The sequence below is a fragment of the Pongo abelii genome, chromosome 12, assembly GCF_028885655.2.
Source record: "Pongo abelii isolate AG06213 chromosome 12, NHGRI_mPonAbe1-v2.0_pri, whole genome shotgun sequence".
Taxonomy (NCBI): domain Eukaryota; kingdom Metazoa; phylum Chordata; class Mammalia; order Primates; family Hominidae; genus Pongo; species Pongo abelii.
The window spans coordinates 102,145,113-102,165,223 of record NC_071997.2 but is presented as its reverse complement, the minus strand read 5'-3'; the positions used below and the strand labels follow the sequence as shown (position 1 = coordinate 102,165,223).

The following is a 20,111-nucleotide window of genomic DNA, read 5'->3' as shown; positions in this document are numbered from 1 at the left end:
AAAATACAAAAATTAGCCAGACGTGGTGGTACGCGCCTGTAATCTCAGCCACTCGGGAGGCTGAGGCAGGAGAATCACTTGAACCCTGGAAGTGGAAGTTGCAGTGAGCTGAGATCGCGCCATTGCACTCCAGCGTGGGCAACAAGAGCAAAACTCCATCTCAAAAAAAAAAAAAATACAAAATTATATACTTGGGCAATTTTCTTAAAATTACAATACCAAGCATTAGTAAAAGTGTGAAAAGGAAAGCACTATTATACATTTTTGGTGTGCATTTAAATTGATATTTCTGGTCAGTTTCCGATATGTAGCTAAAGCCTATTAAGGTGTTCATATCCTTTTTAGTTAAGGTTATGAAGGTATCTATTTAAACGTGATTTTTGTGGAAACAACTTAGAAATATGAAAACTTTTTTTAATGTGATATCTATATAATCAAATATTCTGCATCTATAACATGTTTTAGAAAGTCTTGAACAGCATTGATGGAAAGATGCACGAAAAATAAATTATACAACAGTATTACAGTATGGTTCCATTTCTAGATCTTTTTTTTTTCAAGGTATATGTTATGTACATATTTGTCTGCTAGAGAGGCCATAGCAAGATAACACAGACTGAGACTGAGTGACTTAAACAAAAGGAATTTATTTCCTCACTGTTCTGGAGGCCAGAAGAGCAAGATCATGTGTTGGCAAGGTCAGTTTTTCCTGAAGACTCTCCTTCATGGCTCGCAGATGGCCACTTTCTCACTGTGTCCTCACGTGATATTCTTTGGACATGAACATTCCTGGTGTCCCCTCCTCTTCTTATGAGGACTCCAGTCATACTGGATCAGGGCCTCACCTTTTTTGCCTCATTTAATCTTAATTACCTCTTTAAAGGCTTATCTCCAAGTATAGTCACATTGGGGGTTAGGGCATCAACATATGAATTTTGAGGATACAATTGTCTATAACAATATCCATTTCCATAGGTGTTTTATGTATACAAGTATCACCTGAACTTTGGGGAGGAAAAAACAAATGGAAGGATATATACCTAAAGGAAATCAGTTGGTATGATTCCAGTTTTTTTCTTCTATAGACTTAACTTGCATTTTCTTCATTTATCTATAGTAACTTCTATTACCTTTTGTAATAAGGGAAATATTTTTTCAAATTCAGAGAAATAAAGTATCACATGAAAAAAGTAAGTGATAATGCTAATATAAAATTACTTTTATATCTAAATATGAAGCACAGAGAAAACAGCCTTCTGCTTTTTTCAAATAATCTTGAAGGCCCACATATAGGACTGTCTGTAGTTTGCTATGAACCCTGACTCTTCACTTGAGAGAAGTCCATTTCTCAGCATTGGCTTTTTAGGATGAATGGTATTGAGTCACCTAAAAGGGACTTGACCTCATATGAGCCAAAATGTACTTTGAAATAAAGTATGAATCTTTAAGGTGATACTGGAGAAATGCTTCCTTAGGGTCCACATATATATCAGTCAGAGATTTGCATGCTGTTAGGGTAACAGTAGAAGGTAAATAGAACACTCAAAAGAAATAGAAAGCCTGTTCAAAAACAGAAAATGCCAAAGTTTCTCCTGTAAGTTGTAATTGATGATTAACTCCCACCAGTTGATACTGTATCAGTTAGAGTACTTTAACTGCTTATAGCCAAAAACCTGATTCAAACCAGGTTGAAAGGTAAGGAAATGCATTGACACAGCCACAACTTTAGCAATAGGGTATGTTTAAAGGTTAGATTTTGGCACCCAGCCATCTGAGCTAGGTCCTGGTACCTTCTGTCTCCATTCTGACCTCTATGGTGTCAGCTGTATGTGTTTTTTTTGTGGCTTTCTCTTGGGAGCAAGACAACTTTCTCTAGAAGCCCTAGACATACTCCTCTCATATCTCATTGTCCCAAATTGAGTGGTGAACTTATTCCTGAACCAGTCCCCAGTAAGGGATATAGGGTTGCCATGATTAGCTCAGGTCAGTATCCTAAAGGCTCTGTTTCTGTGCTATGGGAGAGGAGTAGACTGAATGTTAGAAAATAAACCACAGCATGCCCTACACCACACTTGGCATCTCTCACAAAGGAAATATTCAGGGTGCTGAAGGGCCAGTGTGATTATAATTTATATGATGCCCTTGAAGTATCAAGATGTTGCCAGATCCAGTAGAGGTCAATGTTTATCACACTTGCTAGGAAGCTCGGTGTAGTAGCAAAGTAACTTTTCCTTTTATTTTTAATACATTATGTGAAAAATATTCCTTGCAAATTTCAGATGTTTTCACTGAAGAAGCTTGAAATTAATATGTACTCAGCCTTGACTTTCCACGGTTTTAAATTGTTGAAATTATCAGTAAAATATAGACATAGTAGATAAGTACTGTTAATAGCTAGGCACTTGGGGCTATTCATTTTTTTATATATGAGAGTTCCAAGAGCTGTGATTTAAATTTCACATTGCTTTTTTAACTCCAGCCTCAGCAAGTGCATACTGTTATTCAGATTTTCAGTGATCTATTAATGTATTAAAGTCAAATTTTGGAACATGTTGACATATTTTTATTCTATCTGGAAAATTAAACTTGTTTTGAAGATCCAGAGAACCAGTATTCATTGGGAGAGATAAACAGCACTGAAAAGATTCACCATTTATACAAAACACAAACAGTGCAACAGATTTAGGATAGAAATATGAAAATAGGTGTCTCTAAAAATATCTGTAAAGAATCAAATTGAAGTTGAATAAGCAAGACTGTTCACAAGTATACCATTTTTAGTTTTAACTTTCTAGCTGAAGGTTAACTTTGAAGCTCAAGATGGTTCTTATTTAGAAAAAGATTGAGTACTATCCTTGACTTAATAAAAAACAACAACAACAAAAGATGGGACAGGTGGCCAGTGATCCTAGAGCACAGATCATCAGCTTCTAATTCTGAATGCCATGGGACAATTTAATGTCTACGCTTCACTTAAAATGTCTAAGGAGTGAGTTAGTAGGGATGGAGAGGAATATATGCCAGACATAATAGGGCTCAGAGCCAGAGTCAGTCCTCTAAACAGTTGCTTCTCCCTCTATGCTATGGGAGTGGAGTGGACTGTGTGTTGAGAATAAACCACATCATGCCCTATAACAGACTTCATCTCTCTCAAAGGACAAGGAGAAAGAAGGAAGGTAAAGGATAGCAACCTAAATCTAAATTCACATCAAGTGGTAATGGTGATTATCCCACCTAGAGGAAGAATAATGATGATACAACAAGAACAACCTGTGAAGAGTATGTGCCAGGCACTTCTCTAAGCACTGTAAAGTCCATATCCCATTTGCTCTTCACAAAACCCTATGAGGGTAGGGACTGTTGTGTCCATTTACAGCCAAGGCTTATAGCGAGCATGCCAAGGTCGTAGAGCTGGTAAAAGGCAGGACTGGGAGCTGCCTGACTGCACCTTTCATTCCCCAAGTATTCAACTTATGTAGAAGGGGAAATTAATAATGTTCCTAGTAGGAAACAATAGTATTTTAATACTCAAAGAAAATGGGACTGTTTGAGCCTTAATACCAGTTGGTTTTAAGTGCTTCATGCATACCCTTTTATTTTGAAGCTGAAAGGTATATTATTTATTGGTATTTTTCGTCCAAATATATCTGAATCAGTCCATTCAAGACTGTTCTTCAAAATGTACTGACTAGTGCCAATCTATCATGCTTTATTACTAGCTATGTACTGTTACATGTCCATGTCAACGTGGCACAGTGAATGATTGCTGAGTTACTAAATCCAAATTTTATCTTCTTGGAGTAATTTTTCTTTTTAATTTGAAAAACAATGTACAAAATCAGCAGCCTCAGCATTTCCTTTCATCTCAAATGCATCTTAGATGACAAGCTACTTAACTCAAAACTCTAATCCGTGCAGTTAGATTTATGAATTTAGATCTGGAAAATAGAAAATAGATTTTTATTTTAATTTTTTTAAAGCAGGTGTTAAAATGTAATCTTAAATAAGTTACATGTGGCTGGGCGCAGTGGGTCACACCTGTAATCTCAGCACTTTGGGAGGCCGAGGCGGGCGGATCACGAGGTCAAGAGATCAAGACCATCCTGGCCAACATGGTAAAACCCATCTCTACTAAAAACACAAAAATTAGCTGGGCATAGTGGTGTGTGCCTGTAGTCCCAGCTACTTGGGAGGTTGAGGCAGGAGAATTGCTTGAACCCGGGAGGTTCAAGCTGAGATTCAGTGAGCTGAGATCACGCCACTGCACTCCAGCCTAGGGGACAGAGCGAGACTCCATCTCAAAATAAATAAATAAGTTACATGTTTATATAGTCTGCATATATTTGATTGTGGAATGGAGAAAGAAAAATTTTAGTTGTTACGAGATCACTGAGTTTAAAAAATTGTGTTATTCTGTCATTGAAATGTATAATTGGATCTGATACTTAGGCATGAACAAACCAGGATTTCTTCACTGTACTATGCATGTAGAGACTACAAAAGCCTCTTTCCATTCTTTTGTTTTAAACGTACAGATGTGTAAGGATTTGGGCTCCCTCCCATTCTCAGTGAGCTGGGACTCTTGTAATAGTCATGGGCTCAGCTTGATGTGCTTAGAGACACTTCATGCTGGATATTACATTTGTAAAATTCAGTTATAGCCTTTAAGCTTCTGTTACTTAAACATGAATAAAGTACTCAAGATTTCCTCACTCTGAGACTAAAAATTAAGATTTGAAATATTAAGCAAGTGCTTCATTCTTCCGGGGTATAAACAACCATGGGCCCAAGTGAGTGTGGTTGTTCTAACACAGTGCTGGCTTTATAAAATATTAAAATATGAAACTTTCCAATAGTCATAGTGTCTGAAACAGAACAAACCCATTTTCTAAACCCCATATAGGCAGATGACAGAATAGACAGCATCTAGATTTATAATTTAAACCATCTGGCCATGCGCAGTGGCTCACGCCTGTAATCCCAACACCTTGGGAGGCCTAGGTGGGCCGATCACCTAAGGTCAGGAGTTTGAGACCAGCCTGGCCAACATGGTGAAACCCCATCTCTACTAAAAATACAAAAATTAGCTGGGCATGGTGGTGTGCATTTGTAGTCCCAGCTACTCGGGAGGCTGAGGCAGGAGAATCACTTGAACCCAGGAGTGGAGGTTGCAGTGAGCCGGCGACAAGAGCAAAACTCCATCTCAAAATAAAAATAAATAATAATTTAAAGCATCTAAAAAGCAATGAAATCTTTTAAAAATGGCTTTTACTGGTGACAGCCACCTTAATTTGCCTATTTAAAAGTCTGTTGTTTTCTTGCCAAAAGATTTAAAGGCAGTATAAATCCTTCGTAACTGCAGGAACATTTTTTTCTTTACATATTACAGTATTTTAGCCCAATCATAAATGGTAAATGAAAGAGGCACATCTCAACTTTTGACTATCCATTTCATTATTGTCACTTTCATATGAACCAAGCCCCAAGGCCATGCTAACCTATTTTACCTGTTCCCTATACGGAGAACTTCAGTTGTCTGTTGGTACTGGCTCCCTGTGCCAGAGGCCATGGTGCCAGAAGGTCTTGATAGGATATGAGAAATCAGTTCTTCTACCTGCACAGAATTTGGCTCTTCTACTCAAGAAGTACAGAGTTACATGTGGCTTTGTGGCTTTTGTGTTTGGAGACATTTACTTAATATAAAGCTTTAAAGTTACCAAGACAGGCCAGAAGTGGTGGCTCACATCTTTAATCCAAGGACTTTGGGAGAATGAAGTGGGAGGATCACTTGAGTTCAAGACCAGTCTGAGTGACATAGCAAGACCCCTGTCTCTATATATATACACGAATATATATGTATATATAAAATAAAAGTATCAAGATAGTCAACTCTCTCTCCATGTATAAAAGCCATTCTCCATTTCCTCCTCTCTTGCTTTTGGAGTTAACACATTTACGAGTCTCTATGATGCTTAAGGAAAGCCTAGGCTGCCAGCACTGCTCAGGGAAATGAGTGTCAAGGTGTAAGCTGTCTTTCTTCTCTTCACACCTAGATCCCTTCATCACTTTGTCTTTTTTAGTTTCTAACATTACAGTGTTACTATTTACTTGCTTATAATATAGATGACATTTTAATTAGATTATAATATCATTCTAAAGTTCTAGATTTTAAACAAGCAATTTTAAAAAAACTTTTGGAATATTTACCTTTTTGTAAAGTGAACCCTTTCCCCCTTCACAAGATTGTTATAATTCTTTCAGAACCAAGACTTCATAGAACCCAAGTTGGAAAAAAAAAAACATACCATGGAACAAGTCATAGAAATTGTAGTAGATGCTAACATCCAAGAACTTACTATGTGCCAAGTACTGTCCAAAGAGCTCACTGTACATTAGTTCACCAAATTGTTAACACAACTCAATGGAGAGAGCATTATAATTATCTTCTTTATTTTTAGATGAGAAGATAGCAGACCATACAAATATTGGTCAACTACTCATTTCTAGAGCCTTTTTAGTGGAGGGCATTGTGCTAGGTACTAAGTCTAAAAAAGCAAAGACATGGTCCTTGCCCTTAATGTACTTGAGCATCTAGTAAGGGCACAGGATGGCAACCAGGTACCCAAATGAGGTTATCAGTGTATGTGCTTTAAGCATTCACAGGGGACAAGGCCGCTTTGGGCCTTGGTACTTGAACAAGCTTCTTCTTAGAACCCTTGGCATTTGAACTAGACATTGAAAGGATTTGAGATGAAATACTTCAGGAAAAAAGGCTGAATATTTGAGGCAGAGGGAGTATTTTTGACAATTTTGTGAAATATTCGTTAGAATATTTGTGTTGAGTAGGAAAGTTAAATTAAGAGGTCTCTAATTGGCATTCTCAGGGCCCAGGTGAATAGTGCTGTTGACAGTGGTATAGAGATAGTTTTGAAATGTGATTTACCCTGCATACTATGTTGGTATCAGTGGACTCCAGGAGGTAAAGTTAGAGAAAAAGGGTACAGCCTAGTAAACAGCCTTTATTGAGAATTTGCTATTTAAGCCTCACAACAACCTTCTTAGGTAATTTATAGATATAGGAACTAAGTAAGCCATAGAGAGATTGAGTAACTCAGCAAGAGGCAGAGCCAGGATCCCAGGCCGTCTGTGTCCACAGCCCTCCACACTCGGTGCTGCCATGAATCTAGAATCTTTCATCAAGGAAAGTTTCTCAGTGGTGCCATCAAACTTGCCATCTCAAAACTTGCCATTTCTATACTGAACATAATATTCCCACAGACACACGTGGTACACACACACCTTTACTGTAGATCGTCAAGAAGAAGGAAGAAAGAAAAGGGCATTCTTCTCACCATTTTGATACCAATTTGTAAAAACACATGACTGTATTTGATCCGTAAGCATTAGGAACCACCTGTATGAGAAAGGCTGGGCCATGTGAATGAGCTGTTCCTAAGATTTTAAGATTGACTGTGACAGTCATGTAGAATGACTGAGTAGAGAGGTAGAAGGAGCTACATGGGGAAAGGAGATCAGTCAAGGCTGTTGTGAAAGGTGATATTGATGAAGACCTGTAATCCTGATTGAGGAGAGAAGTATTTATGCAGATGGTAGAAGCAGAAGTATTGATTGCAGAGGAGTTTTGAAAGTAAATGAAATGTGAACATAGTCCTGAATTTGGCTAATTGGCATGACAAGTTACAGGAGGTAAAGACATCTTATTTATCTCCATGTGAGAGAAAGAAAGGGTGAGCGGCACTGAGGAAAGGCAACTAAAACAAGGATTATGGTTGTGGTTGGCAGGCAGAAATGAATGGCCTCTGAGGTCTGCAGATAGAGAGTGCTCTAAAATATTAAACTAGCTTGTACTGTCTAGTCAAGGAAAAGCTTCATCTCTCATGAAGTCATAGAGATGAAAGATTGCCGTTTTTTTTTTTTTAATGCAAGTGAGTTAACAGGTAAGACATATTAACATCTTAAGGAATGTATCATACTCAGTCTATCAGCGATGGAATAGGGTCTTTTTTGGATGCTTGATCAGACAGCCCACCTTTCAGCATGTAAATTCCCACTATAGCATACAAGGCAAGTGGTCAGCACCAGCCCTTTCTCAAATGGTAAATAGATCACCTCTTGATAGCTCAGTCACAAAGCTTTTCCCATGGGCTTCTGACTACTGGCCCAGTTCTTTTTTTTTTGAGACGGAGTTTCACTCTTGTTGCCCAGGCTGGAGTGCATTGGCACGATCTCAGCTCACTGCAACCTCTGCCTCCCGGGTTCAAGCAATTCTCCTGCCTCAGCCTCCCAAGTAGCTGGGATTACAAGCATGCACCACCACGCCCACCTAATTTTTGTATTTTTAATAGAGATGGGGTTTCACCATGTTGGTCAGGCTGGTCTCGAACTCCCAACCTCAGGTGATCCGCCCGCCTCGGCCTCCCAAAGTGCTGGGATTACAGGTGTGAGCCACCACACCCAGCCCCCAGTTCTGTTCTTTGGAGCCAAGCAGGTCTGGCCTAGTCTGTCTTCAAATACAGCTCCACTGAAGCTTTCTTCAGTGAGCCTTTCATTTGCACTTCCTCTACCCCCTATGAACAATATACAGCACTCCTGAAGGGCTGTCATTTCAACTCTGAATCTAAGCCTGTTGATGTAGGCATTTTCATTTATAAAGTAGCTCTCATTAAGTGCTGATTATTTTATAATTCAGTTATGAAACCAAATTGAAGCCTGGTTCTTACCCTAAAGTAAATCACAGAGTAATGGAGACTGACAAACGTTTGCAGAAAACTTGAATAATCATTTTTTAAAAAGTGAATACAACCTAACCTGTTCAGTGGAAAGGGTAAATATGGGATAAGGTGGGGGAATTGCTTCCTATCTTTATTACTGCTATTGAGGTAAATGTAAAGAGTGAAATGCGCATGTCTTAAATGTGCAATCTGATTATTCTGACATATGTAAGCATCATGTAATCCACACCTGAATCTAGAATGTGTCACCCAGAAAATTTCCTTATGCTCCCTGCTCATCGTTTCCCAGCCCCACAGGCAACGACTGTTCTGATTTCTATCAGCACAGATTAGTTTTGTCTGCATCATATGGTTCTGTAAGTAATCAAAGTCCTCATCAAAAGTTTCTCACTGAAGGTAACATGGTTCAGGAGAAAGTAACATTCAGAGACTCCGCACCAACAAGCCGTGTGCCCTTGGGCAAAATTCCAAACTTCTCGGCCTCTTATAAAGAATTGGATTAAGTGATCCCCAAGGTCCCTTACAGGTCCAACACTCCACCTACATTTCTAATCTCTATGGCCCCACCATCTACTCGGTACCCTGAGCCAAAAACAAACGTGGATTCACTCCTCCCTGCTCCTTCTCCCCATTCTCACACATGCAGTTGACCACTGTACAGTATCACATCAGTTCTTCCTTGTAACTTTTTTGGACATGTCTTTTTTGGCCCCTACCTCCTCTCCATTTCTTGCCTGCTGTATTGTAATAGCCATCAAACTACTCTACCCCTTTTGCCCCTGGTCCTCTCCAAACCATTCTGGTCACTGCCCCCAGAGAGTAATCTTTGCTAAAATGAAACATATGGGTTCCTTCTGTCTGAAATCCTTAAGTAGTTCTCCACCATGTAAAATGCTTCTCTGCCACCTACAGAATTGAGTTTAAATTCTGAAGGGTAACATGAGGGCTTGGACCACATGGCTCCTGCCCACTTTTAGTGTTCCCATCTCCACTGTGCTTTTCTGCCGGAACATTTGCTCTGCCACTACCCCACCTCATTCCTCTCCTTTACTAACACCTTATGTGTTCCCATAAGGTCTATTTAGGCCTTTATGCATGCCTGCCTCCCCAGTTATGCTGAGAACATCTTGAGTGAGGTTTAGGACCATGTCTTACTTGACTGTCTATCTCCAGCATCTAGCAATCTGGCCTGTGACTGCTGAAAACACTTCAGTGAAAACACTTAACCCCCTAAGTTAAATTCAGGATGACAGGATACAGGATCAGGGTTTTACTTGAAGTTCAAGTTTATTTATCTATTTATTTGTAAAGACTGAGTCTCACTGTATTGTCCAGGCTGAACTCCTGGGCAATAGTGATTCTCCCACCTCAGCCTCCCAAGTACCTGGGCTACAGGTGTGTGCCCCTGTAGCTCAAGTTGATATTTTTAAAAATAAAAAAGTATATGGTAGTTTTCACATGTTTCTCACCACCTAAGTCTGATTTTAAGTTTTTCTTTTCAGTAGCTATCGTGGTAACATTGGATTAAAGGTGAGAAAGTCTGCTTTTATTTGGAGAGATGGCTATATTAATAGGAGGTATCAAAACTGAATTCTATTGGTGTTTAAGGAGCTAGCCCTGTAATGTTTTTTTTTTTGTTTTTTTTGTTTTTGTTTTTTTTTTTTTGAGATGGAGTCTAGCTCTGTCGCCCAGGCTGGAGTGCAGTGGCACGATCTCAGCTCACTGCAAGCTCCACCTCCTGGGTTCACGCCATTCTCCTGTCTCAGCCTCCCGAGTAGCTGGGACTACAGGCACCCACCACCATGCCCGGCTTATTTTTTGTATTTTTAGTAGAGACGGGGTTTCACCGTGTTAGCCAGGATGGTCTCGATCTCCTGACCTCATGATCCTCCCGCCTTGGCCTCCCAAAGTGCTGGGATTACAGGCATGAGCCACCACGCCCGGCCCTAGCCCTGTAATGTTTAATTCCCATCTCAAATTTGAGTTAATGTGCTTAATAGTTTTAGAATGGCAAATTACTGTTTCTGCAAATGAAGATATTTTCTTTCTAAAGATTTTGTGGTAATTAGCAAGCAGGAAATAAAACTAAAGATGACTGGTAAATATTGACCCAGGTGTCCAGGAACACCAGTATCTCTAACCCTTGTTTGTTCATTGTGGTTCACACTGTCCTGATTTTTCAGTTTCTGGTGCTGCCCTGCAGTGTGAATCAGCATTATCACCCAAATTGAGCACTGCTTAATCTATGTTTTCATCTTTTCAAAACCTAGGTAAGAACCTTGATGCTGTCCATGATATCACTGTGGCGTATCCTCACAACATTCCTCAATCAGAGAAGCACCTCCTCCAAGGAGACTTTCCCAGGGAAATCCACTTTCACGTCCACCGGTATCCAATAGACACCCTCCCCACATCCAAGGAGGACCTTCAACTCTGGTGCCACAAACGGTGGGAAGAGAAAGAAGAGAGGCTGCGTTCCTTCTATCAAGGGGAGAAGAATTTTTATTTTACCGGACAGAGTGTCATTCCACCTTGCAAGTCTGAACTCAGGGTCCTTGTGGTCAAATTGCTTTCCATACTGTATTGGACCCTGTTCAGCCCTGCAATGTGCCTACTCATATGTTTGTACAGTCTGGTTAGGTGGTATTTTATCATCGCCATTGTCATCTTTGTGCTGCAAGAGAGAATTTTTGGTGGACTGGAGATCATAGAACTTGCATGTTACCGACTTTTACACAAACAGCCACATTTAAATTCAAAGAAAAATGAGTAAGATTATAAGATTTACCATGTGAAAACCTAGGGCATATTTTGGAAATGTTCTAAACCTTTCTAAGCTCAGATGCATTTTTGCATGACTATGTCGAATATTTCTTACTGCCATCATTTGTTAAAGATATTTTGCACTTAATTTTGTGGGAAAAATATTGCTACAGTTTTTTTTTAATCTCTGAATGTAATTTCGATACTGTGTACATAGCAGGGAGTGATCGGGGTGAAATAACTTGGGCCAGAATATTATTAAACAATCATCAGGCTTTTAGTGACAAGGAACACACACATTTTTCTTAAAGGCCCAATCCTAACAGACTCCCCATACCAGAGGCGGATCTGGAACTCGTCAACAATGGCCCGGATCACATGCTGTTACTGGACTGCCCAGGTCACCTCACTGAGGTGAGCGCTGTCCCTCCAGGTACTCAGGCAGGTGGTGCCCAGGCTCCCTCCCTTGGCATACTTCTTCCTGCGCCAAACCCATCTCATCCTTAAGATCAGAAAACGGAACCCGCTTGTCGTGAAACCAATCAAGCGTTTTGACAGGAAGCCCTTCATTATTCATAACATCAGTATGCTGACCAAGACGTCAGAAGACCACCTGTGCCCTTTTCTCTCGTGGAAGATAAAACCTGGACTCAGGGAGCAACCACAGGCTCTCCACTTTGAAACTTTAGTATGAATTTTAAAAGATAGGAAGTAATACAGTTTAAGTTCCTTTCTCACACTCAGTAGTGCATGCTTAGTGCTGGTTTTCTTACAACATTTTGGCAGGTGTAGCTTTTTCTGTTAAAAATGGTATACGTGAAGTCACATACTTTTTTAAAGGAACACTCAGAACATTCTGTTATTCCAGTCAGAAACTGTCTTTTGAAATATTTCTTTACAACCTACCAAAAAAGGAAGGTTGTTTTTTCTACATGTGCATGGGTATCTAACATCTACCATTAAAACAACAAATGGCTTGCAGACAGGGCCGGTAATGGTTTATCCTAAATTACTCAACCCCTTGTAGCCTTGACAAATGTTACCTTAAAACCAAAATAAAACACAAAAATTAATCCTTAATAATGATAGCAAGTGATCTTTTAGTTTTAGCCTTCCTTTTTCAATAGTAATATTTAAACCCACTTTTGACCAATTGTTTGCCCAAATATTCTTGTCATTTGGAGTCAGTGGAAAATCCAGCACACCAAGCACCAGTCTCCTTCTGAGGCAAAAGAAAAGTGTTCATTTTCACTCTGTTGGAGCCACACACTTTTTTTTTTTTTTTTTTTTTTTTTTTGGTCACGTAAGAAGGATGCTGGTCAGAGCTGCAGAAAATATGAGGCAATTAAAAGTCTTTAGCTGTTAGCAAACCTGTCAGTTTTACTTCTGCATTGAACCAGCCTCAGAAGCTACTTACTGCTTTATGTACTCTTTTGGCATTAATGCCTTCTCTGTAATTATATCTCGTTTTTGCTTGACAGTGACCTACCCAATAATTGCATCGTGCATTGCCATGAAAGGTAAACACATGGTGAACTGAACTTACCAAGCAGATTCTGTGAGAAAGCACTGGTCGAGGCCGAACACTGTTGACACACCATTTTTATTGGAAGAGTATTAACTGGTGCCTCTTCTGAAACACACCAACCCATATTCCTCTGCTCCCCCAAAGCTGTTTCTGATCCTGCTGGGAGAAACTAACTAGTTATTATGCACATCTGCTCCAGACCCAGCTCTTTAACTTCATGGTTTTACAGCTTGTTTTTTCTTTTTTTTTAAAAGCACCTTTTTTTGTTGTTTCCCCTTAATAAAAGAGGTTTCTAATTTATGTTTCTCTAAGATTTCCTTTGGTTGTATTTAGAAACACAAATAGTTTTATAATCAGGATTGCATTTGTGCTGGGTAAAAGAGGAGAGCTGTGCTTTCTACCCCAAAGTTGTTGGTAATGGAGCCCGTCTGCCCTTCCTACAAACTCAAGGGGCTCATTGTTCAAGGTGTAACAACATTTAATTGCATGTCCTCTAACGCTTTGAAACCTTTAGAGGGAAAATCCTCATTTTTTACAATTTTGTTCCTTTTCATCATAGAAAACATGTTTAAAATACAAACTTTACCTACCCCAAATTCATAAAGTACATTTAGTGCTGTATAGCACTAAAACTTAGAGATACAGACACTGTACTTGCTTTTTAAGAATTAGAGACAGTAACTCCAAAAATAATTGTCCTTTTTTCTTTTTTTTTTTTTACAATAAGGCTCTTGAAAATTGTCATTATTTGTGTTTTCCTATACATTCGTCTGTGTGAAAGACTTTTTCTTCTTTGATTTAAAAAAATTAAAGAACTATACAGTTAATGGTTTAGAACTTAGAACTACTTAGAATTAATACTAAAGTGTCAGGAAGAAATTAATTTAGCTTCAATAATTGTGACTGGCCTCAGGAATTCTCCCTTCCACACCTGCTCCCACCTCACCGCACCGCACCGCACCGCACCAGAGCCAGAGCAGCTGCTTGTCTGCAGCAGGACACAGTTCCTACATATGCACTTTCAGTTCTTTCATGGTAAGCTCAATGGACTTTGAATTGTTTACAGTGCTGTATGTCCAATTGTTAAATGTACCATTCTGAACGATGTTAAAGCAAGTGTGGTTTATTTATGACATGAACCATGCAACTTGAAATATGAACTTACAAGGAGGGGCACTCATTAGGTAACAAGTACTTACACCAAACTTCCTTGATGCAATAAGCCAAAATAATCCTAAAATTCATTAGAAGAACTTGATAAAAGACTCAAATAAATGTTAGAAAGAGCCCGTAATTTTAGGACTCCTATAAAATTCTTCCTTGTTTGTTAATGCTATTAAAACTCACATTCAAGGGAAATACCAGCTTCCACTTGAGTCACTTAGAAATAGTTAATTCAACAGCACCATGTTAGAAATCATATATTGGCAGCCAAGACTCTGAACTCTGCAGAAACATTTGTTTCACCCAGACTTCAAACTCTAGCCCTGACTATGATGCCCCTGTGTGCATTTACAATAAAGACTCCAACGGAGGCAGCCTGTTGGTATTAAATTGTTTACATTTCTTTTTATACAAATAATGTGCTTCCAGTGCCTTAGTTACAGCTCCCTTTCTTTTTCTTGTTCCAAGGATTTTATGTAGTGTGTTTCTTAGGTAAAGTCTCTTTTTGCTACTGAAAGGGAAATGGTCTCTAAACACTGGTCACTGTAGCAGGTAAACACTACTCTAACGTGGAGAAGTGAGCTTCATGCTGAGGTAATGGTTGCCTTAGAGCTGTTATTTATGCTGTAGAAAACGAAAATAGTTTTGCTACCTGATAAGCTTCAGGTTAGATATAGCCCTAAAGTTATCCTGTACCTACATTAAATTTTCATTTCAGAAGAGAATCTTGGTTTTGGTAATTCATTTTTTTTTAAGATCATTATGTGCAAAACACCAAGTTTTAAAAACAACTCACAGAATGGCCTTAGTTTTCAATGTCTGATGGTATATTTGTGAGTTATGTTATCTGTAATATACATCCCAGAATAAAGGAGTGAATTAAATAGTTTACATGTGTGTTACGTTCTGTTTTTGCAGGAATGACAAGTAACGCAGGTTAAGGTGCTACTTTTTTTCCCCACAATGCCTTGCATTGCAGTGTCTAGTGTTAAGGAAAAAGCTGGCCAGTTAGGTCTCTTTTCTCCACAGATGTCAAGAAAAGTGGCCTAATCAAGAAAACGATGTACTACCTCCATAACTGAAAAAGTCCAGGCACCACAATTGAACTAAGGACTCAACGAATGTCATCAGAACTTGATTTTCCTCCGTCTCTTAGCACAGCCTTGCTATTGAGAACAATTTGGTTGTTCCACAAATGTGGGATCTTATATAAATATCAGCATGACCAACTCTTAGCTAAGGTAAGTGGGACTCTGTGCCCTGGTCCCTGACCTCACGTTGGGGAATATATAACTATAAAAGCAAATCTTGGACCAAAATCTGACAAATGTATAAAAATGTGCTTAGCAAACAGACAAGCACATGAGAATCATGGAGCCTCTTGTAATTGCAATGCCCCACTCTGTCTTCTCAAGTGAGCACTTTGTGTGATAGATTCATGTGGAGGGGAGTCCACAACGTTGTTCCCTGGGAAAGGGGAATGCAGGACCAGAAGAGCACAGACCCAGCCCCAAGAGCACCAGTCCCACAGACTGGGACATTGGGCTTTTGGGACTCCTGTCCTCTGTTTAAGCAAAAGGAAGATGAGGGCTTTGTTTCTCACCACGTACTTACCTTCAGCATTATTCATTTCACTGATAAATTATATAAAAGGCTTAAGCAACCCACTCTGGAGGGTGGCTTTCTAGTGAGGGCTTCAAATTCCAGCTAGTATGTCCTGGGATGGACATAAGATACTAATCCACACATACACAGTGCACTCTTCATACTAAAATATTTTAAAACTAAATTACTAAAGAGACAACTTGTGCTGTCCTTGGCTTGATTTGCAGGATCCATGTGGGGTGGCATGGTGCCTGCAGCCACTTCAGCCCTGCATCCTCTCAGGTTCAAGTCCAGTGGGAAAGAACAAGAGAGACTGCTGTCCCTGTGGCGCAACAGCAACCCCGTATTGGGTTTCAGTGCCCATTCCTGAACCAGTCAATTGCCCAGATACATGATGTGTGTTACAGCCCTGGGTTACTTGCGGAGCCTGTTGAGTAATCTGGACAGCATGGATGGGGGAGGGATGAATTTTAAGACAAAAATTAAACACTTGTTATCAAGAACAGGATGAACTGACGCTAGATGGCCAAATTACCACAAATGTCCACCACAACTATCAAATTTCCCAACCTCCCAGTGGAGGGAGGCTGGAGCAAATGACTGTGATTTCCTGTGCAGTGAGAGGCATCAAGAGGCTGAGCAGCCTTGTCCATCCACATCAGGGGTTATTTGGGAACCTAAGGGTTCTCCATAGCTGTATCTGGACAATCTCATCAACAACTGGTCCATCTGAATTATTCAGTCATTGCCTCCACACAGATCAGTATTAAGAGCATTTCCTCATGGGAAATTTCTTGAAGTGTAAATACTACAGCTCTAACGGCTCTCCCTGTTGGCAGAGGCAGTTCACATTCTCCCAATGCTGCAGGTTCAGAATCTTGCAGTGTCCCTCCTTCCTGGACACTCAAGCTGTCACTACCACCCATGTCTTCCTCTTCAGGGCCGTCCTTACTTGTGTTCTGCACACAACTATTGCATCAGACCTGGGCAGGTCTGGCAACATCCAATCAGTTTCCTGCTCCCACATTCTCCCGACGCCAGTCCTGGTGCACTGGACTTGTTCCTTGATCATACTGCAACACCAGTTTTATCATGGAGCTTCCCGTCTCGTAATTCAGTGCTTCCTACCAACTGCTGGACAGTCTAGACACATCTGCCTCCCCTGGGTCCTCTAGCCCAGGCTTAACCTTGTTTCTAGGCATTTTCTCCTGTGCGAACCTTTTCATACGAGCACAGCTGGTTGCCCAAACCTCCTCATGTCCCCTCTCCCTTTCCCAATTTTGCACATATTTCTCATTTGTGAAAGGTGCTTTCTTAACGAGCCCAAGTCTAGTTGAATCCCACTTTTTCTCTGAAGCTTATCCTGTTCAATCAAGCTTGAAACCTCCTCCTCCTATAATGGATGATGTTTCTCTGCAGCTCTCACTTGAGTGTATTACTAGCTGTCTTATGTTACAGTTATTTTTCAATCTTATCACCTCCATTGGATTATAAGCTTTCATTTCTCTTATCCCAAACAGTGTTCAGCCCAGCCATTCTTTTTGCACAATACATTCTTAATGATGTTTGCTTGAAGTCATTCATAAAGCATCCTGTTTGTTCTAAATGAAAGCTGGGTGGAGAAGTTTACAAATTTAAAATTTAAAAAAAAATTAATTTTTTAAATTTAAATTTAAAATAAAATTTAAATTTAAATTTAAATTTTTTTTTTTTAAAAAAAGGCCAGGTGCGGTGGCTCATGCCTGTAATCCCAGCACTTTGGGAGGCTGAGGCAGATGGATCACCTTAGGTCAGGAGTTTGAGATCAGCCTGGCCAATATGGTGAAACCCCGTCTCTACTGAAAATACAAAAATTAGCCAGGTGTGGTGGCGGGCGCCTGTAATCCCAGCTATTCAGGAGACTGAGGCAGGAGAATCGCTTGAATCCAGGAGGCAGAGGTTTCAGTGAGCTGAGATTGTGCCATTGCACTCCAGCCTGGGCAACACAGCAAGACTCTGTCTCAAAAATAATAATAATAATAATAATAATAGAAGTGCAAGTCCATCTACTTCTGGAAAATAGATTTTTTGACAAGAATAAACGTATTTTTCATATGATTCACCAAAATATTAGTATCTGAACTCTTAGAAAAGTGGGCTCAACATGTGTGCCCTCAGGAAGCCTTGCTCAGGTGATTTCGCCATGCCCTCTTCTACACTTGAACAGAGGAGAACTCGCCAAGGTCTAACATAATTGTTACACATTTACCCTTGTCCCACAATCCTGCTTCTAAGAACCTATTCCAACAATACACTGGCCAAAACAAAAACAATAATAAGTGTAAGGTGCACACACAAAACTCCGTAGCCCTCTCCGTAAGAATACTGGAAACAACCTAAATGTCTGTGGTGGGGAACTGATTGAATAGTCCATGGTATAATTATACTGGTTACTGTCTTAGCTGTTCCCATGTTCATAGCAGCATTATTCACAAGTGCCAAAAGGAGTAAGCAACACAAATATCCATCAGTCGATGAATGGATAAACACAATGTGGTGTGTAGAGACACATACACACAGACACTGGAATATTAACCCTTAAAAAGAGGGAACTGTTATTTGTGATGGGGATGAACCTGGAGGATATTATATCTAAGTGAAATCAGTCACCAAAAACACAAGACAATACCTACTTTGGGGTATATTTATGAAGAGTGAAAATGGAAGCTTATCTACCTAATAGTCTGGTAAGTGCTACGTAAGCTTAAGGGTTTTACTACTTACGGTAAGTAGTTTTGAGTCTACTTCTGAAGCAACTGGTGTAGGACTCCACCTAGTCAATGCTGGCAGCAGGTCGGCCGGTCCTGGGCAGTTGTGGTGCTGGCTGAGAGGCCAGTGTATGGGAAAGACCATCTCACCATAGCCATCTGCCTGTGGGAGCTTGTGAGGACTCAGGAACCTTCTGCGGGGGATGCAGGAGGGGGATTGCCACCCCTCTTCCTGTCCTGGGACTTCCAGCCAAAGTGCCAGTCCCTTAGCAGAGCTAGGAAGGGTCCCAGATAAACATTCATCAAATCTGGCCAGCTCTTCTGCCACCAATAGGATCTCCCCAAAGACCTCCCTCTGCAAACTCTCCCCAAAAGCCCCCTTGACATGACCTCTCAAGCTTCCCCACTTGTGGGGAGTAAGCAGGGCACAGACAGGGCTCTCTCCAGCCTGGCTCCAGGCTTTGCCTCCTCCCTCCCAGGCCAGGACTCTTAAACCAGGTGCATTAGAATCACCTGCAGAACTTTAATACCTGCATCCAGGCCCCACCCTCAGGACCCTGACTTCATTGCTCAGGTGTGCAGCCTGAACCTCCAGAGCCATAAAAGCTCCCAGGTGATTCTCATGAGCAGCCAGGGTGCCCGCTCTTCTAAGACCTCAGATTTAGGGCTTCCACGCTCTAGGCCTCTGGTCCCTCATTTGTAAAATGAGCATTTGGTGGTAAGTGTTCTGGAAGCCCGATGTAATTTATAAGTTGATTGCATTCAGTAAATATTAATGATTTACTGGATGTGGGGCCCTGGCTTACGACTGGGGAAGATGCAAAGATAAATACGCTTTATTTGGCTGGGCGCAGTGGCTCACGCCTGTAATCCCAACACTTTGGGATGCTGAGGCGGGCAGATCACTTGAGGTCAAGAGTTCGAGGCCAACATGGCGAAACCCCGTCTCTACTAAAAATACAAAAATTAGCCGGCATGGGGGCACATGCCTGTAGTCTCAACTACTCGGGAGGCTGAGGCAGGAGAATCACTTGAACCCAGGAGGTGGAGGTTGCAGTGAGCCAAGATCACGCCACTGCACCCCAGTCTGGGTGAAAGAGAAAGACTCTATCTCAAAAAATAAATAAGCTTTATTCTTTGCCCTATGCACACGTGTGTATATGTGCACACACACTCTTTTCCTTCCAAAAAAAAAAAAAAAGCACCACTGTTTATGAAGCATTAGCTTCCAGAATGTGAAGCCAACCAGACAGAACTGAAGAGGGCAAATAAACAAGAGAGGGCATCCTGTGCCAAGGCATAGCCTTGTATCTGGTAAAAAAAATTTGGGTACAGGCAGGCCTGAAGGCTTCCCAGACATACCTGGTGAGCACAGGGCACTGACCCTGTTACCATCTTGTCCATTGCCCAGGGGCTAAGTAGGTGTTGTGGACAGTAGCTGACAGTGCAATCTCCAGAAACCATTATGAAATGACAAATGACCACAGCCTGCTCCCTGTAACCATTTATATCCACCTTGCTGACAATGGCAATTTTCTATCCCATGGGCTG

The 20,111-nt window shown here is 40.6% G+C and overlaps 1 protein-coding gene across 9 annotated transcripts in view; it reads left to right on the top strand.

Annotated features, from left to right (window-relative positions):
- Nucleotides 1–15,099, top strand: part of LCLAT1 (lysocardiolipin acyltransferase 1) — a 196,509-nt gene extending 181,410 nt beyond the window's left edge. For all 9 annotated transcript variants that reach the window (XM_024242756.3, XM_054548253.2, XM_054548255.2 and 6 more), the window contains one exon: nt 11,024–15,099. In XM_024242756.3, coding sequence (XP_024098524.1) covers nt 11,024–11,526 — 503 coding nt within the window. In that variant the 3' untranslated portion in view covers nt 11,527–15,099. The remainder of the gene's footprint in view (nt 1–11,023) is intronic.
- Nucleotides 15,100–20,111: the final 5,012 nt, after the last annotated feature.